This window comes from Eriocheir sinensis, chromosome 57, assembly GCF_024679095.1.
Source record: "Eriocheir sinensis breed Jianghai 21 chromosome 57, ASM2467909v1, whole genome shotgun sequence".
Taxonomy (NCBI): domain Eukaryota; kingdom Metazoa; phylum Arthropoda; class Malacostraca; order Decapoda; family Varunidae; genus Eriocheir; species Eriocheir sinensis.
This window is the reverse complement of record NC_066565.1, coordinates 1,387,728-1,402,621: the sequence shown is the minus strand read 5'-3', so window position 1 is coordinate 1,402,621 and position 14,894 is coordinate 1,387,728. Positions and strand designations below refer to the sequence as shown.

Genomic DNA, 14,894 nt, shown 5'->3' with positions numbered 1-14,894 from the left:
TTATTATTATTATTATTATTATTATTATTATTATTATTATTATTATTATTATCAAATTTTACATAGCTAACTTTTTTGTCAACTTTTTCGATAATATTTTTTTAACTCATTTTATAGTCAATTCAGTTTTTTTATATTTCTCTCAATTTTCTTCATTTTCTTGGTTGGTTTTCTTAATATCTTTCTGTCCTGGTTTGTTTATTTCTTCCTTTTATTGAATTTTCTTACTTTCTTTATCTTTATCTTTCATCGTTTTTATTTTTTTCCTTTTTTTTATACTGAATTTTCTTGTGTATTTTCTTTATCTTTCTTTTTCTGATTCTCTGTCTCATCAAAAAATTCTGATATCTTTTTTACAGTTTTTCTATTTTAATTTTCATTTTTTAAGTAATTTCCTAACTCACTTTTTGCCTTTAGACTATATTACTATCTTTATCTTGTTCTCTTTCTTATTCATCAAAAAATTCCTATGATATCTTTTTTACAGTTTTTCTATTAATTTTTTGTTCTTTAAGTAATTTCGTAACTCATTTTTTGCTTTCGAACAATCTTTATCTCGTTTTCTTTCTCTATCTTTCTTCTCTCTCTTCTCTGTCTCTCTTTCTTTCTTCCTTTCTCTCTTCTCTATCCCTCTTTCTTCCTCTCTCTCTCTCTCCCTCTTCCTCATTCACAAACAAACACAGGAAAAAACAAACCAATCATTGTTTTTCCGTTTTATATCATTATTATCTTTATTATTATCATTATTATTTCCTCTACGTATGTGTGTCTCCGTTTCCCTGTCTCGTACTTAAACAAACAAACATAAACTTAAAATATAAAAATGTAATAAAAAAAAACGTTTCCCCCTTTATTACGAAGATGAACAAAAAAATACTACTGTTTAGGACAAGGTTTTTCATTGTCTTTCAAATGCGAGTTTTTTGTTAAAGATATGCTGTCATGGCTAACCTAGAGGGAGTTCAATAAAGTATTTTGTTTGACTGTAAGAGCGTGTTTTATTTATCTCCGTGTGTGTGTGTGTGTGTGTGTGTGTGTGTGTGTGTGTGTGTGTGTTTCTCTCTCTCTCTCTCTCTCTCTCTCTCTCTCTCTCTCTCTCTCTCTCTCTCTCTCTCTCACATGTGTTTGTTTGTGTGTGTTTGGAATAGTGTGTGTGTGTTTTTTCTCTCTCTCTCTCTCTCATGTGTTTGTTTGTGTGTGTGTGTGTGTGTTAGGCTTCCTACACACTGTGCCATCTATAAGGCGCCTCAAAAAAAGTCTACCGGCGCACACACACACACACACAAAAAAAAAAAAAAAAAAAAAAAAAATCCTGGGTGTAGGAGGCCAAGGGGACGCCCACGGAGTTCATGCCAGGGTGCTCAGGATGGGAAGGGGCCTGCATGGAGACTCGCCTAGAGGAACCCCACGAACTTGGGAGTCGTGGGGTGGGTGAGGCAACGCACCCCCGATGTATACCCCCATTTATTGATTGAAAACACCTGATAACACGCACATAATAAGCCCCGTAACGAAGTCAGTTTCCTCCTTCCTCCTGAAATTGACCAATCTCTTGAAGGAGGAGAACAGAGGCTTGAAAACTGTGCTGGGACTGACTGCTGAGAGACACACATGATAGTGAAACACATAAAGAACTTCCTGTGTAATAACGAAAGCAAGAAGCAAGTAAACGGTGCAGAAGAAAGAGAGGGAAAAGAGACTGAAAAATAAGAGACATCCACATTGAAGAGAGGGAGAAATAAGGAGAGAGACCTAACAAGCGTTCAAAAGCGTATTGGTGGAGCGCCGACGTGAGTTCGTACAGGGAATGCTCGCAGCCATGTCCATCTCAAGAAGACGTTTGACTCAGTTAGTCCGTGGGCCACCCGCACAAAATAGCTCTAGAAAACAAGTTTCGTCGAGCGCTGCGGAATGATGCCCGACGAAAGTGTAAGATATTCCAGGGTGGCCCACGGACTAAGTGTATCGCGAGGCACTCTGGGATCTCCTGCGACTCCGTGGGATTCCTGCGAGGACTGTTGGTCTGCTGACTGGCCTGCATGCTGGGACAGAGAGTGCTGTGGAGTGTTGGGGGGCTTGTCAGCTTCTTTCCCGTGAATGTGGGAGTGAGGCTGGGCTGTGTCCTTGCCCCGTCGCTTTTCAACACTTGTATGGACTGGGTACTGGGCAGAGCTGTGGGCCAGAATCACTGCGGCGCATCCATTGGGTCATTGACCTTGTCTTTGCCGATGGTGCAGTAATCCTGGCGGAGTCGCTGGAGGTCCCGGTGATGGCTCTGGAGGCACTGCACGAGGAGGCCAAGCCCTTAATTGGGACTCCATAAACAGTACAGTCTGTTCATACGTGTGGCGAGGACACTGAAATCTCGGAGTCTCACATACCTTGCTATACTTTGTCTCACTCTGTGGGTGTGAGGCATGGACGCTAAATGGGGACTTTGATAAGCGGGGTGATGCCTTTGGTAGTGTCTACGCAGAGTCCCGGGATATCGCTGGAATGACTTTGTGTCAAACCGGCGGCTACTGCGTGAGACTGACTCCACGTAAGTTGTATATTACCTGCATAGTCCCTCAACGCCAGCTCCGGCTATACGGGCACGTGGCACGATGACCAGAGGGCGACCCTGCTCACCGGGGTATTGTCTGTGTGAGCGACAACCCTGGGTGGAGGAGGCCAAGGGGACGCCCACGGAGTTCATGCCTTGAGCAAGTCGATGGATCCTGCCGGGAGGTGCTCGTCAGGGTGGGAAGGCCTGCATGGGGAGTCGTGGGGTGGGTGTGATAACGCGCCCCGGATGTATGCCCCCACTGACTGATTAATTGCAAATAACGCCTGAAAACACGTAATAAGCGTTGTTGCAAAGGTATAGTTTCCTCCTTCCTCCCAAAATTGACCTCTCTTGGACACTCCTCTCGGCTCTATAGAAAGTGACAAGTCTTTTTTTCATCATTATTCTCTTGTTTTTTCTTTCCCTTGAGCTGTTTCCTTCAGTGTAAAATGAATAAACATCGAGCAGCCCGTAGCATCATCAACCATCGACCAGACCAAGACCAAAAACCGCCCATACCTGTCCACCTGTGACATCAAGATCAAGACCAAGAGGGCAGCAGCGGCGGCGTGGAGGAGGAAGGGTCAACAAAGGGTCAATTTTTCTCCCTTATCACCCTTTTTTAGGCCGCCGGGACAAGGGTGACGCATCTGATAAGGCTGATAAGGGTGAAGCTTCCTTGTGGCCGCCGAAAAACACCCTCAGATCGTCCTTGTACGCTTAAATAAGAGGTGAGAGGCTGGCGACCTGTTGAACACACGACCCGATCACGTATTGGACTCGTCATCGCTTGTGTGTGTTTGTTTGTTTATTTGTGTGTTTGTCAAGTGTGTGTGTTATCAGTGTTTGTTTTGAGCTCATGCAAGAACAGGGAGGCTAAGAGGTGTGTGTGTGTGTGTTTTATCAATGTTTGTTTTGAGGTCACGCAAACACAGGGAGGATAAGAGGTGTATGTGTGTGTATGTGTGTGTTTTATCAGTGTTTGTTTTGAGGTCATGCAAACACAGGGAGGATAAGAGGTGTGTGTGTGTTTTATCAATGTTTGTTTTGAGGTCATGCAAACACAGGGAGGATAAGAGGTGTGTGTGTGTGTGTGTGTGTTTTATCAGTGTTTGTTTTGAGCTCATGCAAACACAGGGAGGATAAGAGGTGTGTGTGTGTGTGTGTGTGTGTGTGTGTGTGTGTGTGTGTGTTTTATCAGTGTTTGTTTTGAGCTCATGCAAGAACAGGGAGGCTAAGAGGTGTGTGTGTGTGTGTGTGTGTGTGTGTTTTATCAGTGTTTGTTTTGAGGTCATGCAAACACAGGGAGGATAAAGAGGTGTGTGTGTGTGTGTGTGTGTGTGTGTGTGTGTGTGTGTGTGTGTGTGTGTGTGTGTGTGTGTGACTTTCCCTGCCAGACACACAACCAAACACTAACCTAACCTAACAACCCCCTCCCCCCCTTCCTCCCGCTCCCCCAGACCATGATCAGCGGGCTAATGGTGGTCTACCAGTATGTGTTGCTGGTGTGCGATTTCGTGCACCTGCTCTTCCGTGCCTTCGTGCTTACCCTGGCGGCACTCTGGCGGCACATCAGACCCCCGCACCTGGCATCCATGGCTGGCGAGATTGTGCTGGTATGTGTGTGTGTGTGTGTGTGTGTGTGTGTGTGTGTGTGTGTGTGATGAATATTTGCACTCAGAGTTAGTAGGTTATGGACAACTTTTTTTTTTCTCTCTCTCTCTCTCTCTCTCTCTCTCTCTCTCTCTCTCTCTCTCTCTCTCTCTCTCTCTCTCTCTCTCTCTCCCCGTTACTTCTTCCTCCATTCCTCTGTTTTCTCTCCCTCCCATTCCTTTCCGTCTCTCTCTCTCTCTCTCTCTCTCTCTCTCTCTCTCTCTCTCTCTCTCTCTCTCTCTCTCTCTCTCTCTCTCTCTCTCTCTCTCTCTCTCTCTCTCCTTCCTTCCTTTCCTCTTTCTCTCCGTTACTTCTTCCTCCGTTCCTCTGTTTTCTCTCCCTCCCATTCCTCTCTCTCTCTCTCTCTCTCTCTCTCTCTCTCTCTCTCTCTCTCTCTCTCTCTCTCTCTCTCTCTCTCTCTCTCTCTCTCTCCATTGCCTCCCATTCCCCCTCCATCTCTTCTTCATTCCCTCCTCTTCCTCCCCTTTCTCTCCCTCACACATTCTCCTCTTCCTCCTCTTCCTCTTCTCATCTCTCTCTCTCTCTCTCTCCCTCCTTCTGGTTCCATAAGTCTGCCAGTAGTCAACAGCTCCCTTCCCTTCCTTCCCTTCCATTCCCTTCCCTTCCTTCCTTCCCTTCCCTTCCTTCCCTTTCTTCCTTTCCTTCCCTTTCCTTCCCTTTCCTTCCCTTCCTTCCCTTCCCTTCCCTTCCCTTCCTTCCCTCCCTTCCCTTCCTTCCCTTCCCTTCCCTCGCTTCCCACCCATCCTTACCTTCCCTTCCCTTGCAGGTGACGGGCGCCGGGCATGGCATCGGGAAGGAGCTAAGTCTTCAGTTTGCGAGACTTGGCAGCCGTGTGGTGTGTCTGGATATCAATGAGGTAAGTGAGTGTGTGTGTGTGTGTGTGTGTGTGTGTGTGTGTGTGTGTGTGCAAAGAGTGAAATGAGGAAAATAGAAATAAATAAAGAAGGAAAGGAAAAGAGTAAGCCCTATATATTTTAATCTCCATGCAATCCTTTCTCCATTCCTCCTTCTCCTCCTCCTCTTTTCTTTCCTCTCTCAATATTTTTCTTCTCATTTCTTTCCTTCCCTTCTCTTATAAATCTAATCCTTATGCAATCCTTCCCCCTCCTCCTCCTCCTCCTCTTTCTCTTCCTCTCCTAATCTTCTTTTTCTCTTCTGCTCTTTCTATATATCTTCTTTTTCCTTTCTCTCTCATAATACCTATCCCAAATACATTCCTTCCTCCTCCTCCTCCTCCTTCTTCTGACCCTCTTCCTCCTCCTCCTCCTCCCCAGGGTACCAACAAGAGCACAGCCGAGGAGATCCTTAAGGAGGGCGGGGCAGCGTGGGCGTTCCGATGCGACGTTGCCAACAGGGACGACGTAAAAGCCGTCTCCAAGAGGATCAGGGAGGAGGTCGGCGAGGTCACGATCCTGGTCAACAACGCCGGGGTCATGCCGTGCAAACCCTTCCTCAGACACACGGCGGACGAGATCATGGATGTGTTTAGGGTCAATGTGTTTGCGCAGTTCTGGGTAAGCGAGGAAGGGAGAGGAGAGAGAGAGGGAGGGAGGGAGGGAGGGAGAGGAAGAAGGAAGGAGGGAGAGGAGGAGGAGGAGGGAGGGAGAGGAAGAAGGAAGGAGGGAGAGAGAATGAGAGAGAGAGAGAGAGAGAGAGAGTTCAGATTAGCGGACTTTAAATGTTCTATGTATATCAATTTTTGTCTTTTTTTTCATTATTTCATTGTATACAAAAAATAATTCAGTCTTTTCTACCTCTGTAAGTCTGATTCTCTCTCTCTCTCTCTAATCATTCTTTTTCTCTGTATAAATCTCATCTTTCTTTCCATTAGTCTTCCCTCTATCATCTCCATTTTCTTCCCTAAACTCTAATTCTTTACGTTTTCTCTCGCATTCTTTCTCTCTGTCTCTCCTCTTCTCTGTATAAACCTCTCCCTTCTTTCCTTTAGTCTTCCCTGTACCATCTCCATTTTCTTCCCTAAACTAATTCTCTCTCTCTCATAATTACCTCCTCCTCTTCAGACCCTGCAGGAGTGGTTACCGAGCTTCCTGGCGGCCGGGCGGGGGCGTGTGGTTGCCCTGTCCTCCATCGCTGGTCTCGTCGCATCGTCCAATATTGCCCCGTACTGTGCCTCAAAGTTTGCCGTGCGAGGTGAGCGGATTTTTCTTTTTTTCATTATTGTTTCCGTTTTCTATGACCCCTAAACTGTTTCCGCTACTGTAAAAGAGTGCCGTCCGAGGTGAGCTGATTCGGTCCATTCCCCTGTTGTTTTTAATGCACTGGGCCGCCTCTATATTAAGCCCATTGAGTAGCGGGATTTTTTATTATTATTGTTTCCGTTTTTTTCCCCTGAACAGTTTCCGCTACTGTAAAAAAGTGCCGTCTGAGGTGAGATGATTCAGTCCATTCCCCTGTTGTTTTTAATGCACTGCGCAGCCTCTATATTAAGCCCATTGAGTAGCGGGATTTTTATTTTTCATTAGTATTGTTTCCGTTTTTTGCCCTGAACTGTTTCCGCTACTGTAAAAAAGTGCCGTCCGAGGTGAGGGGATTCAGTCCATTCACCTGTTGTTTTTAATGCACTGGGCCGCCTCTATATTAAGCCCATTGAGTAGCGGGATTTTTATTTTTCATTAGTATTGTTTCCGTTTTTTGCCCTGAACTGTTTCCGCTACTGTAAAAAAGTGGTGTCCGAGGTGAGCTGATTCAGTCCATTCGCCTGTTGCTTTTAATGTTTGTTTATGTGTTTGTTTTATAGCAGAAAGGAGGAGGAACAGTTTAGGGTTTTAAAAAGATATGAGACAAAAAAATATCCCTTCCGTCTGAGTTCTGATATATATTTTTTTGTTTTTAATTTGTGTTTTTCATTTTTTTTTCTTCCTCTTCCTCCTCTCATCTTACACTCTCTCTTCCTATCTTCTTCTCCTCTTCCTTCTTCCCTTCTTCTTCTCTTCTATCTCTCTCTCTCCCTCTCTCCCTCTCTCTCTTTCTTTCTTTCTCTCCGTTCTCTCATTCCTGTTCTCTCTCTCTCTGTCTCTCTCCCTTCCTTCCATTCTGTATAATCTTCCATTCTCTCTCATGCCTTCCCCCTCCTCCCTTCTCTCCCATCTTTCCTCCTCTCACCTCTCCCTCCTTTCTCTATCTCAATCTCTCTCTCTCTCTCTCTCATCCCCCTTCCTTCCATTCTCTCTCATGTCTCCTCTCTCCTTCTCTCCCATCTTTCCTCCTCTAATCCCTCCCTTCTCCTTTCTCTCACCTCTCCCTCCTTTCTCTATCTCAATCTCTCTCCCTCCCTCGGCAGGTCTGATGGAGGGGCTGACGGAGGAGTTGAGGTACGCTGGCCGTCACCCTAACATCCAGTTCACTTGCGTTTATCCGTTTGTGGTGGACACGGGCCTGGCACAGCGACCCCGTATCAGGTGTGTGTGTGTTTGTGTGTTTTTGTTTGGCCCCTGTTGTCATGTTTCCATATATATCTGTTTTTATTTAGTTTTTTTTGCTTTGAATTCATGGCTGTTTTTATCTCTATATCTTTTTATCTCTAATTTTCTCTGGTCTTGAAAAAATCCTATATTTCAACAGATTTCTCCTAGACTGCAAATCACGACCACTGTTTTTGCCTCCCAACTTCCTACCCCCAAATTGTCTTCTGGGCTCCGATAACGAAACCGATTTATATTTATCGTTAAGAGAGTTAGATTCTGATGTTTCTTGGCAATAGTTAGGCGTCAGAAACAGGTAAACACTATGCTCTGAGTACAATGACCTGGCAACGGTGCGTGTGGGTGACCTTGACACACACGGAAGGAAACAATGAATAAAGAAATGAATGATGAATGAAGGAATGGGAAATGAGGAATGAGTGAGAAATGAGAGTAAGGAAGAGAAGGAAGGAAAAAGGGGAGGAAGGAAGGATGTAAGGAAGGAAGAAGGGAGGAAGAGAAAGAAAGAAAGAAAGAAAAAGGAAGGAAGGAAGAAGGGAAGGAAGGAAGGAAGGAAAGAAAGAAAGAAAAAGGAAGGGAGAAGGGAAGGAAGGAAGGAAGAAAGGAAGGAAGGTGAAGGAAATAAATCAATAAGCAGGAAAATAAAAGAGAGATGAAAAGGAGAGACACAAACTGGCTTCTTTTCTTTCCCTTATTTCCTCACTTCTCTGTTCTTCCAAGACCACAAGGGAGGCCAAGGTGGTTGAAAATTATCCATGTGCATCAGTGGGACTCAAACCCAGGTCCACGGGCTAACCACACCTGCCTACTGACCACTCAGCCACCGCCTCCCCTTCAGAGTTGTATGGACACAGTGGAGGAAAGGGAGGCAATGAGGGAGTGGGGGCTTACTTTTCTACCTCTCCAGCATTCACTAAAGAAACTATTTTCCACTCCACAGGTTCCCGTCACTCAATCCTGTCACATCCCCCAGTCAGTGCGCCGCCCATATCATCGAGGGGGTGCGCAGGGGTGAGGAGGTGATCTGCATACCCCCCAGAGACTACTACGGACACTGGGTTGTTAAGTAAGTGTTGGGGGTAGGGGGAGAAGGGGAGGAGGTTAGGGAGAGAGAGGAAAGGGGGGACAGTTTTTGGAGAGGGGAGAGAGGGGGACTTGTACAGGGAGAGGGGAGAGAGAGGAAGGGGGGACAGTTTTTGGAGAGGGGAGAGAGGGGAACTGGTACTGGGAGGAGGAGGAGGAGGAGGAGGGAAGAGAGAGGAAGGGGTGGTAGTTTTAGGGAGAGGGAGAGAAAGAGACAGTTTATTTTTTTTCCCCCTCTCAAATCTCCCTCCATTCTTCCCTCCCTCCAATTCTTCTTTCCTTCAATTCCTCCATTTATCAATCTTTCCTCCTCTACCTCCTTCCTTCATTTGGTTATTCATTCATTCACCTATTCCTTCCTTCATTCCACATTCCCTCCCTTCCTTCCTTTCTTTCCTTCCTTCTTTCCTTCCACATTCCCTCCCATCCTTCCTTCATTTCTTCCCTCCCTTCCTTTCTTTCCTTCCTTCTTTCCTTCCACATTCCCTCCCTTCCTTCCTTCCACATTCCCTCCCTTCCTTCCTTCCTTCCTTCATTCCTCTCTCTTTACAGCGCCATGCCAAGGGAGGTCCGCAAGGCATTCCTGGACTTCATGGACACTGGAGTTGATGAGGACTAGAAGAAGAAGAAGAAGAAGAAGAAGAAGAAAAGAGAGAAGATCGGAGAGAAGGAGAAGAATAACAAGGAAGAGAGGAAGAAGAGGAGGAGGAGGAGGACAAGAAGGTAAAGAAAGAGGAAGAAGAGAAAGGAAGGAAAAAAATAGCAGGAGGAGGAGGATAGAAGGAAGAGAGAAGAGAGGAAGAAGAAGAGGAGGAGGAGGACAAGAAGGTAAAGAAAGAGGAAGGAAGAAGATAGGAAGAGGAGGAGGAGGAGGAGCATGTATCAGACACACACACACACACACGCACACACACACACACACACACACACGCACACACACACACACGCACGCACACACGTTATACAAGGTTGTGATGATAAGGTTGTGTTTTTTTTTAATCTTTTTCTGAACTTATTTTCTCTTCTTCTTTCTCCTCCTCCTTCTCTCTCTTTCTCATCTTTGTATCTTCTTTTTTTCCTATTGTCTCTCTTTCTCTCTCTCAATTCTTCCTTTTTTCTCCATTTCTCCTCCTCCTCTTCTTTCTCTCTCTCTCTCTCTCTCTCTCTCCTTTGTTTCCTTCTATCCTCCTCCTCCTCTTCTTCTCCATTCTCTCCTATTCTATATCTTTCTCCTTCTTTTTCTCTATGTCCATTCTCTCTATTAGATTATTATTATTACTATTATTATTATTATTTTTAGCATTAATTTATTCAGTGATACATTAATTCTTGTGATAATTTAGCAGAAACAAAACATTCCTAATAATCTCTCTAATTCCATGTACGTTTTAAGAATATGTGCGCGTCTGTGTGCGCATAAGACTATATTCGTTAAGCTCGGGAAAGGTTCGTGTGGGGTTATGTGCGTAATCTTAGGTGCCTTACTATGTGCCTGTGTGCGTGTGTGTATGTATATGTGTGAGAGAGAGAGAGAGGTTTTACAGCAGTGCCTTCAGTAATTTCAATGTCAAAAGAGAAAGATTTAAATTCATATTCAAGTTATTTATTCACAAACTTTTACATACTGAAAAAGTCCCAGTTAAATAGCTCTCGGAATAGCTCCTTGAATAATTCCGAAACTATAACCCGCAGAGGAAATCCGAGACCAAAATTGAATTCCCCGTCAAATTTTCAATCAATATACTTTTGTGAGACAGACTCGGTGGCGTGCGCTGACCCAGTCTTTACACGCTACATAAGTTAAAGCCTGAATACCCCCTTAATAGATCTATATACAGGGTTGAATCATACAGTAACCACATGTTGGTATGCTCGAATACATTAGGCTCACATGATAACCTTTTTTCCAAGGCCACAAGGGACGTTAGTTGTGTTCTTATGAGTGATTTTGACGTTCATTGTGCAGAGGAAGGGTCAGACTATCACCAGGCTCATAACACTACCCATGGACATACAGGAAATCCCCTATATACGAAAGGGTTAGGGACTGAAAAAACCTTTCGTTTATCGATTTTTCGTATATCGAAGCCATTTCCCCCATAGGATTGTTAATAAATAGGGGGGTTAGGGACCAGCGCCAGCAAAAAAAAAAAAAAAAAAAAAAAAAGTTAAATATAACTATGCTTAAAAGCAATTTACTACTCACAATACAATGAAACGCAAGGCTCATAAATAATTAAAAACAATTACCATTTCCTGTTCCTTTACTGTTATAGAAATGCATTACATATGTTAGGACAATCCCCTCTAACTCGTCACTACAACTCATCACTTAACATTGCCAATGTTTACTTCCCACGCTTTTAAAGGCCTTTTTCGAGTTTCGTGCCCGAAAAACGTGCAAAAATGTACTCCACCGCACCACTCCAAGCCCCCCCCCTACCCCGACATCCCCCTCACGGTTCCTCACGCTGGCTGGGATGTGTTTCTGATTCGAGTCCAGTGTTGCCAACTCAAAATTTACACATCCGCTAGGATGGCATGAAAAATCCGCCAGATTATAGGTGAAACCATAAAACTTGCCGCTAGATTGAGTTAAAATCCGCCAGTTACTCCTGTCAATTTTAAGATTTTTCCGCTAGATTTCAAACAAAACCTCTAGATTTAGCGGAAAACCGCTAATTTGGCAACACTGTTCGAGTGACAAGGGGTTCACAAACTGGCAACGCTAAGTGATGAGCGTTGAAGTGGAGGACTGGACATGGACACTTGCTGCCTAATCACTGCAGTGTGCGTGAGGCTGTTGACGGTGTGGCGACCGATATAGACATCGGGTACGAAACAGTGGGCGCGGAAACTGTCGTACTTTTCGTATATGCGAAGCATGTCTTTCGTGAACCGAAAATTGTCCTATATTTTTCACTTTCGTATATCCGAATTTTCGTACATCGAGCTTTCGTATATCGGGGATTTCCTGTACTATTGCTAGGCTCAAAACACTACCCATGGACATACAAACACCAGCTCTCTATCAAAGCCTTGTCACACTATCACCAGGCTCATAACACTACCCATGGACATACAAACACCAGCTCTCTATCAAAGCCTTGTCACACTAACACTAGGCTCATAACACTACCCATGGACATACTAACACCAGCTCTCTATCAAAGCCTTGTCACACTATCACCAGGCTCATAACACTACCCATGGACATACAAAACCAGCTCTCTATCAAAGCCTTGTCACACTATCACCAGGCTCATAACACTACCCATGGACATACCAACACAACCTCTACTAAAGCCTCGTCAAATGCATGTGTGAGCCTGGAAGTGTTTTAAAATTTAGGTTTGAGGTTAATTTTACAGAATATAGATTGAATACTGAGTGTGTGTGTGTGTGAGAGAGAGACATATGTGTATCTGTTGGGGGCATGTGTCTGTGGGGGTTGTCAACATACTGTGGGGTGACATCTGTGAGGCCTGTGAGCTGAGAGAGAGAGAGAGAGAGAGAGAGAGAGAGAGAGAGAGAGAGAGACCTATATCTATCTGTGTGAATGAGAGAGAGGCTTATATCTAACTGTGTGTGTGTGTTTGGTTGGTATAGTAAGACAAACCTTGCAATAGTTATCAAATCCCTCCACATAGATATATTTACAATTTTTTACATCAGAGCTATTTTACAAGCAACAGTTTTTAGGCTTAAGAAAAACCAACTTGTTATTGTTAGAAAAACCAACTTGTTATTGTTATCTAGATGTTAAGTCGGCAATACATGAACAAAATTACTTCTACTACTAATAAAAATAAATAAAAATGTGTTAGTGGTTTCAATTTCCCTATATAAATATTACTGAAGGAGAGAGAGTGAGTGACCTTTCAGAACAAGAAGTGGGTTTGGGCAGGTCACACCAGGTCATGCATGGAACAGAGACAGAATTTTAGTGAATGAGAGAAGAAATATACTACAACTCTAGTATTTCCATGAGAATCTGGCGGCTTGGGGGTCAGCCAAGGTCAGCACCGCCCTGAGGCCTGCCACACTCTCTCAACACCTCCCTCTTCCTCTCATATGTCAGTTATTTACTACCTTTAAATGAAGTTAATTAAATAATTGAATAATCCAATAAGGTCATATAGTATTCAGATTGTTTAGTTTTTAGGATAATAACATATTTTGTGTAAATACGTAATGCCCCGACGAGCTTCTTTTCTAAATCCTTCCTATTTCTCAACACGGCCTCTGCGTGCATCGAAATAACACGAGAAATTAATCAAGACAAAGTGAGGGTATTCCCCGGCTGCCTGGGATTGAACCCGCGACCAGCGTGACGGGAGAGCCACTCCTTACCGGGTCGGCCAAAGAGGTACCCTGCTGGCTAAGTGGGTTATGGGAGGCTCGTTCATCAGGCCGTCGCCGCACTACAAATACTAGGACACTTGACAACGTTGGAATACAGCGTTGTCAAGTATCCTGGTATTTACACAAAATCTCTGTTATTATCCTAAAAACTAAACAATCTTAACACAGCATGACCTTATTGGCTTATCCAGTTATTTAATTAACTTCATTTAAAGGTAGTAAATAACTGACACATGAGAGGAGGTGAGAAGTACTGAGTGTGTGTGGCGGGGCTGATCCCAAAGCCGCCACCTCCCGCCCGCCAGATTCTCCCGGAACTACTAAACCACTATTACTTATGGCATCTGTACACTTATATTAATTTGTCTTGTTCGCTTCCCATTATAAATAAGAACTAATAATATAAATAAATAAGAGTGATTTCAGAGGAGGAGGAGGAGGAGGAAGAGAAGAGAGAAGACTGAGACAGAAGAAGAGATTGTTTCCTCCTCCTCTTCTTCTCCTTCCTTTAATCTTCTCCTTCCTTCCTCCTTATCTCCTTCAATCTTCCCTCTTCTCTCCTCCTCCTCTTCTTCCTCCTTACCTCCTTCTATCATCCCTCTCCTCCTCCTCCTCCTCTTCTATATCATTTCTCTACTCTCACACCCATTCTATATACAAATTTTCCACCCTTACACCCACTACCAAAAGACACATACACATATTTCTCTACAATCACACCCGCTACAACCCCCAGCCCCTAGTCTTCGGAGCGGTCGGTGAAGAGGGTGTTGGAGGAGCGCTGGGCGGCCATCAAGTCGTCATGGGTGTGCCTGAGGGCCTCTGGGGGTATGAGGGCAGCTGCTACATACCTGCCCTCCATGTTGAGAAAGTTGAAGGTGGAACAAGCGCTCTCGGTGGGTAGGATCTGAGGGAGAGAGGGAGAGGGAGGGTGTGAGAGAAGGGAGAGGCAGAATCTAAGGGAGAGAGGGAAAGGGAGGGTGTGAGAGAAGGGAGAGGCAGAATCTAAGGGAGGGAGGGTGTGAGAGAAGGGAGAGGCAGAATCTAAGGGAGAGAGGGAGAGGGAGGGTGTGAGAGAAGGGAGAGGCAGGATTTGAGGGAGAGGGAATATCTGAGGGAGGGTGTGAGAGAGAAGGGAGGCAGGATTTGAGGGAGAGAGAAGGGAGAGGCAGGATTTGAGGGAGAGAGGGAGAGTGTGAGAGAGAGAAGGGAGGCAGAATCTGAGTGAGTGAGACAGAGAGAAAAGAGGAAGGAGGGAGGGAAACAGAGAGGAACAGAATGGAGAGAGAGAGAGAGAGAGATATGACACAGTGACGACACAGAGACAATTCAGAACAAGAAGTAGACAAGAGCAGGTCAGGTCAGGTCAGGTCAGGTCAGGTGAGGTGAGGTCATGCGTGCAACAGACAGACAGGGTGACAGCATCTCTCTGTACCTCCAAAGTGATGCCCTTCTGTTTCATGAAGCGGATGATACTGGTGTTGACGGGGGTCCCTTTGTCGCCGATGCCCAGGACCAGGATATCTGTGGACGAGAGAGAGAGAGAGAGAGAGAGAGAGAGAGAGAGAGAGAGAGAGAGAGAGAGAGAGAAGGAAATAATAGATGTTTAATTTCGTTTCCTATCTACAGAGAGAGAGAGAGAGAGAGAGAGAGAAGGAAATAATAGATGTTCAATTTCGTTTCCTATCTACACACAGAGAGAGAGAGAGAGAGAGAGAGAGAGAGATAATAGATGGTTAATTTTGTTTCCTCTCTACACTCCTAACACACACACACCATCT

General features: G+C 44.7%; 2 protein-coding genes across 2 annotated transcripts in view; one reads left to right on the top strand and one right to left on the bottom strand.

Annotated features, from left to right (window-relative positions):
• Positions 1-3,090: 3,090 nt before the first annotated feature.
• On the top strand, positions 3,091-9,721 carry LOC126984458 (estradiol 17-beta-dehydrogenase 11-like). Its single transcript, XM_050838158.1, has 8 exons — positions 3,091-3,279; positions 4,009-4,164; positions 4,989-5,078; positions 5,497-5,736; positions 6,244-6,373; positions 7,524-7,641; positions 8,606-8,731; positions 9,301-9,721. The coding sequence occupies exons 2-8, from the start codon at positions 4,012-4,014 to the stop codon at positions 9,365-9,367; spliced, it is 924 nt and encodes a 307-aa protein (XP_050694115.1). The 5' UTR covers positions 3,091-3,279; positions 4,009-4,011; the 3' UTR covers positions 9,368-9,721.
• A 2,175-nt stretch (positions 9,722-11,896) lies between these two features.
• The window catches only part of LOC126984460 (NADH dehydrogenase [ubiquinone] 1 alpha subcomplex assembly factor 3-like), a 12,355-nt gene continuing 9,357 nt past the window's right edge, over positions 11,897-14,894 (bottom strand). Inside the window, exons 6-7 of the mRNA XM_050838160.1 lie at positions 14,549-14,637; positions 11,897-14,020 (exon numbers count right to left, since the gene is read on the bottom strand). Coding sequence (XP_050694117.1) covers positions 13,853-14,020; positions 14,549-14,637 — 257 coding nt within the window. The 3' untranslated portion in view covers positions 11,897-13,852. The remainder of the gene's footprint in view (positions 14,021-14,548; positions 14,638-14,894) is intronic.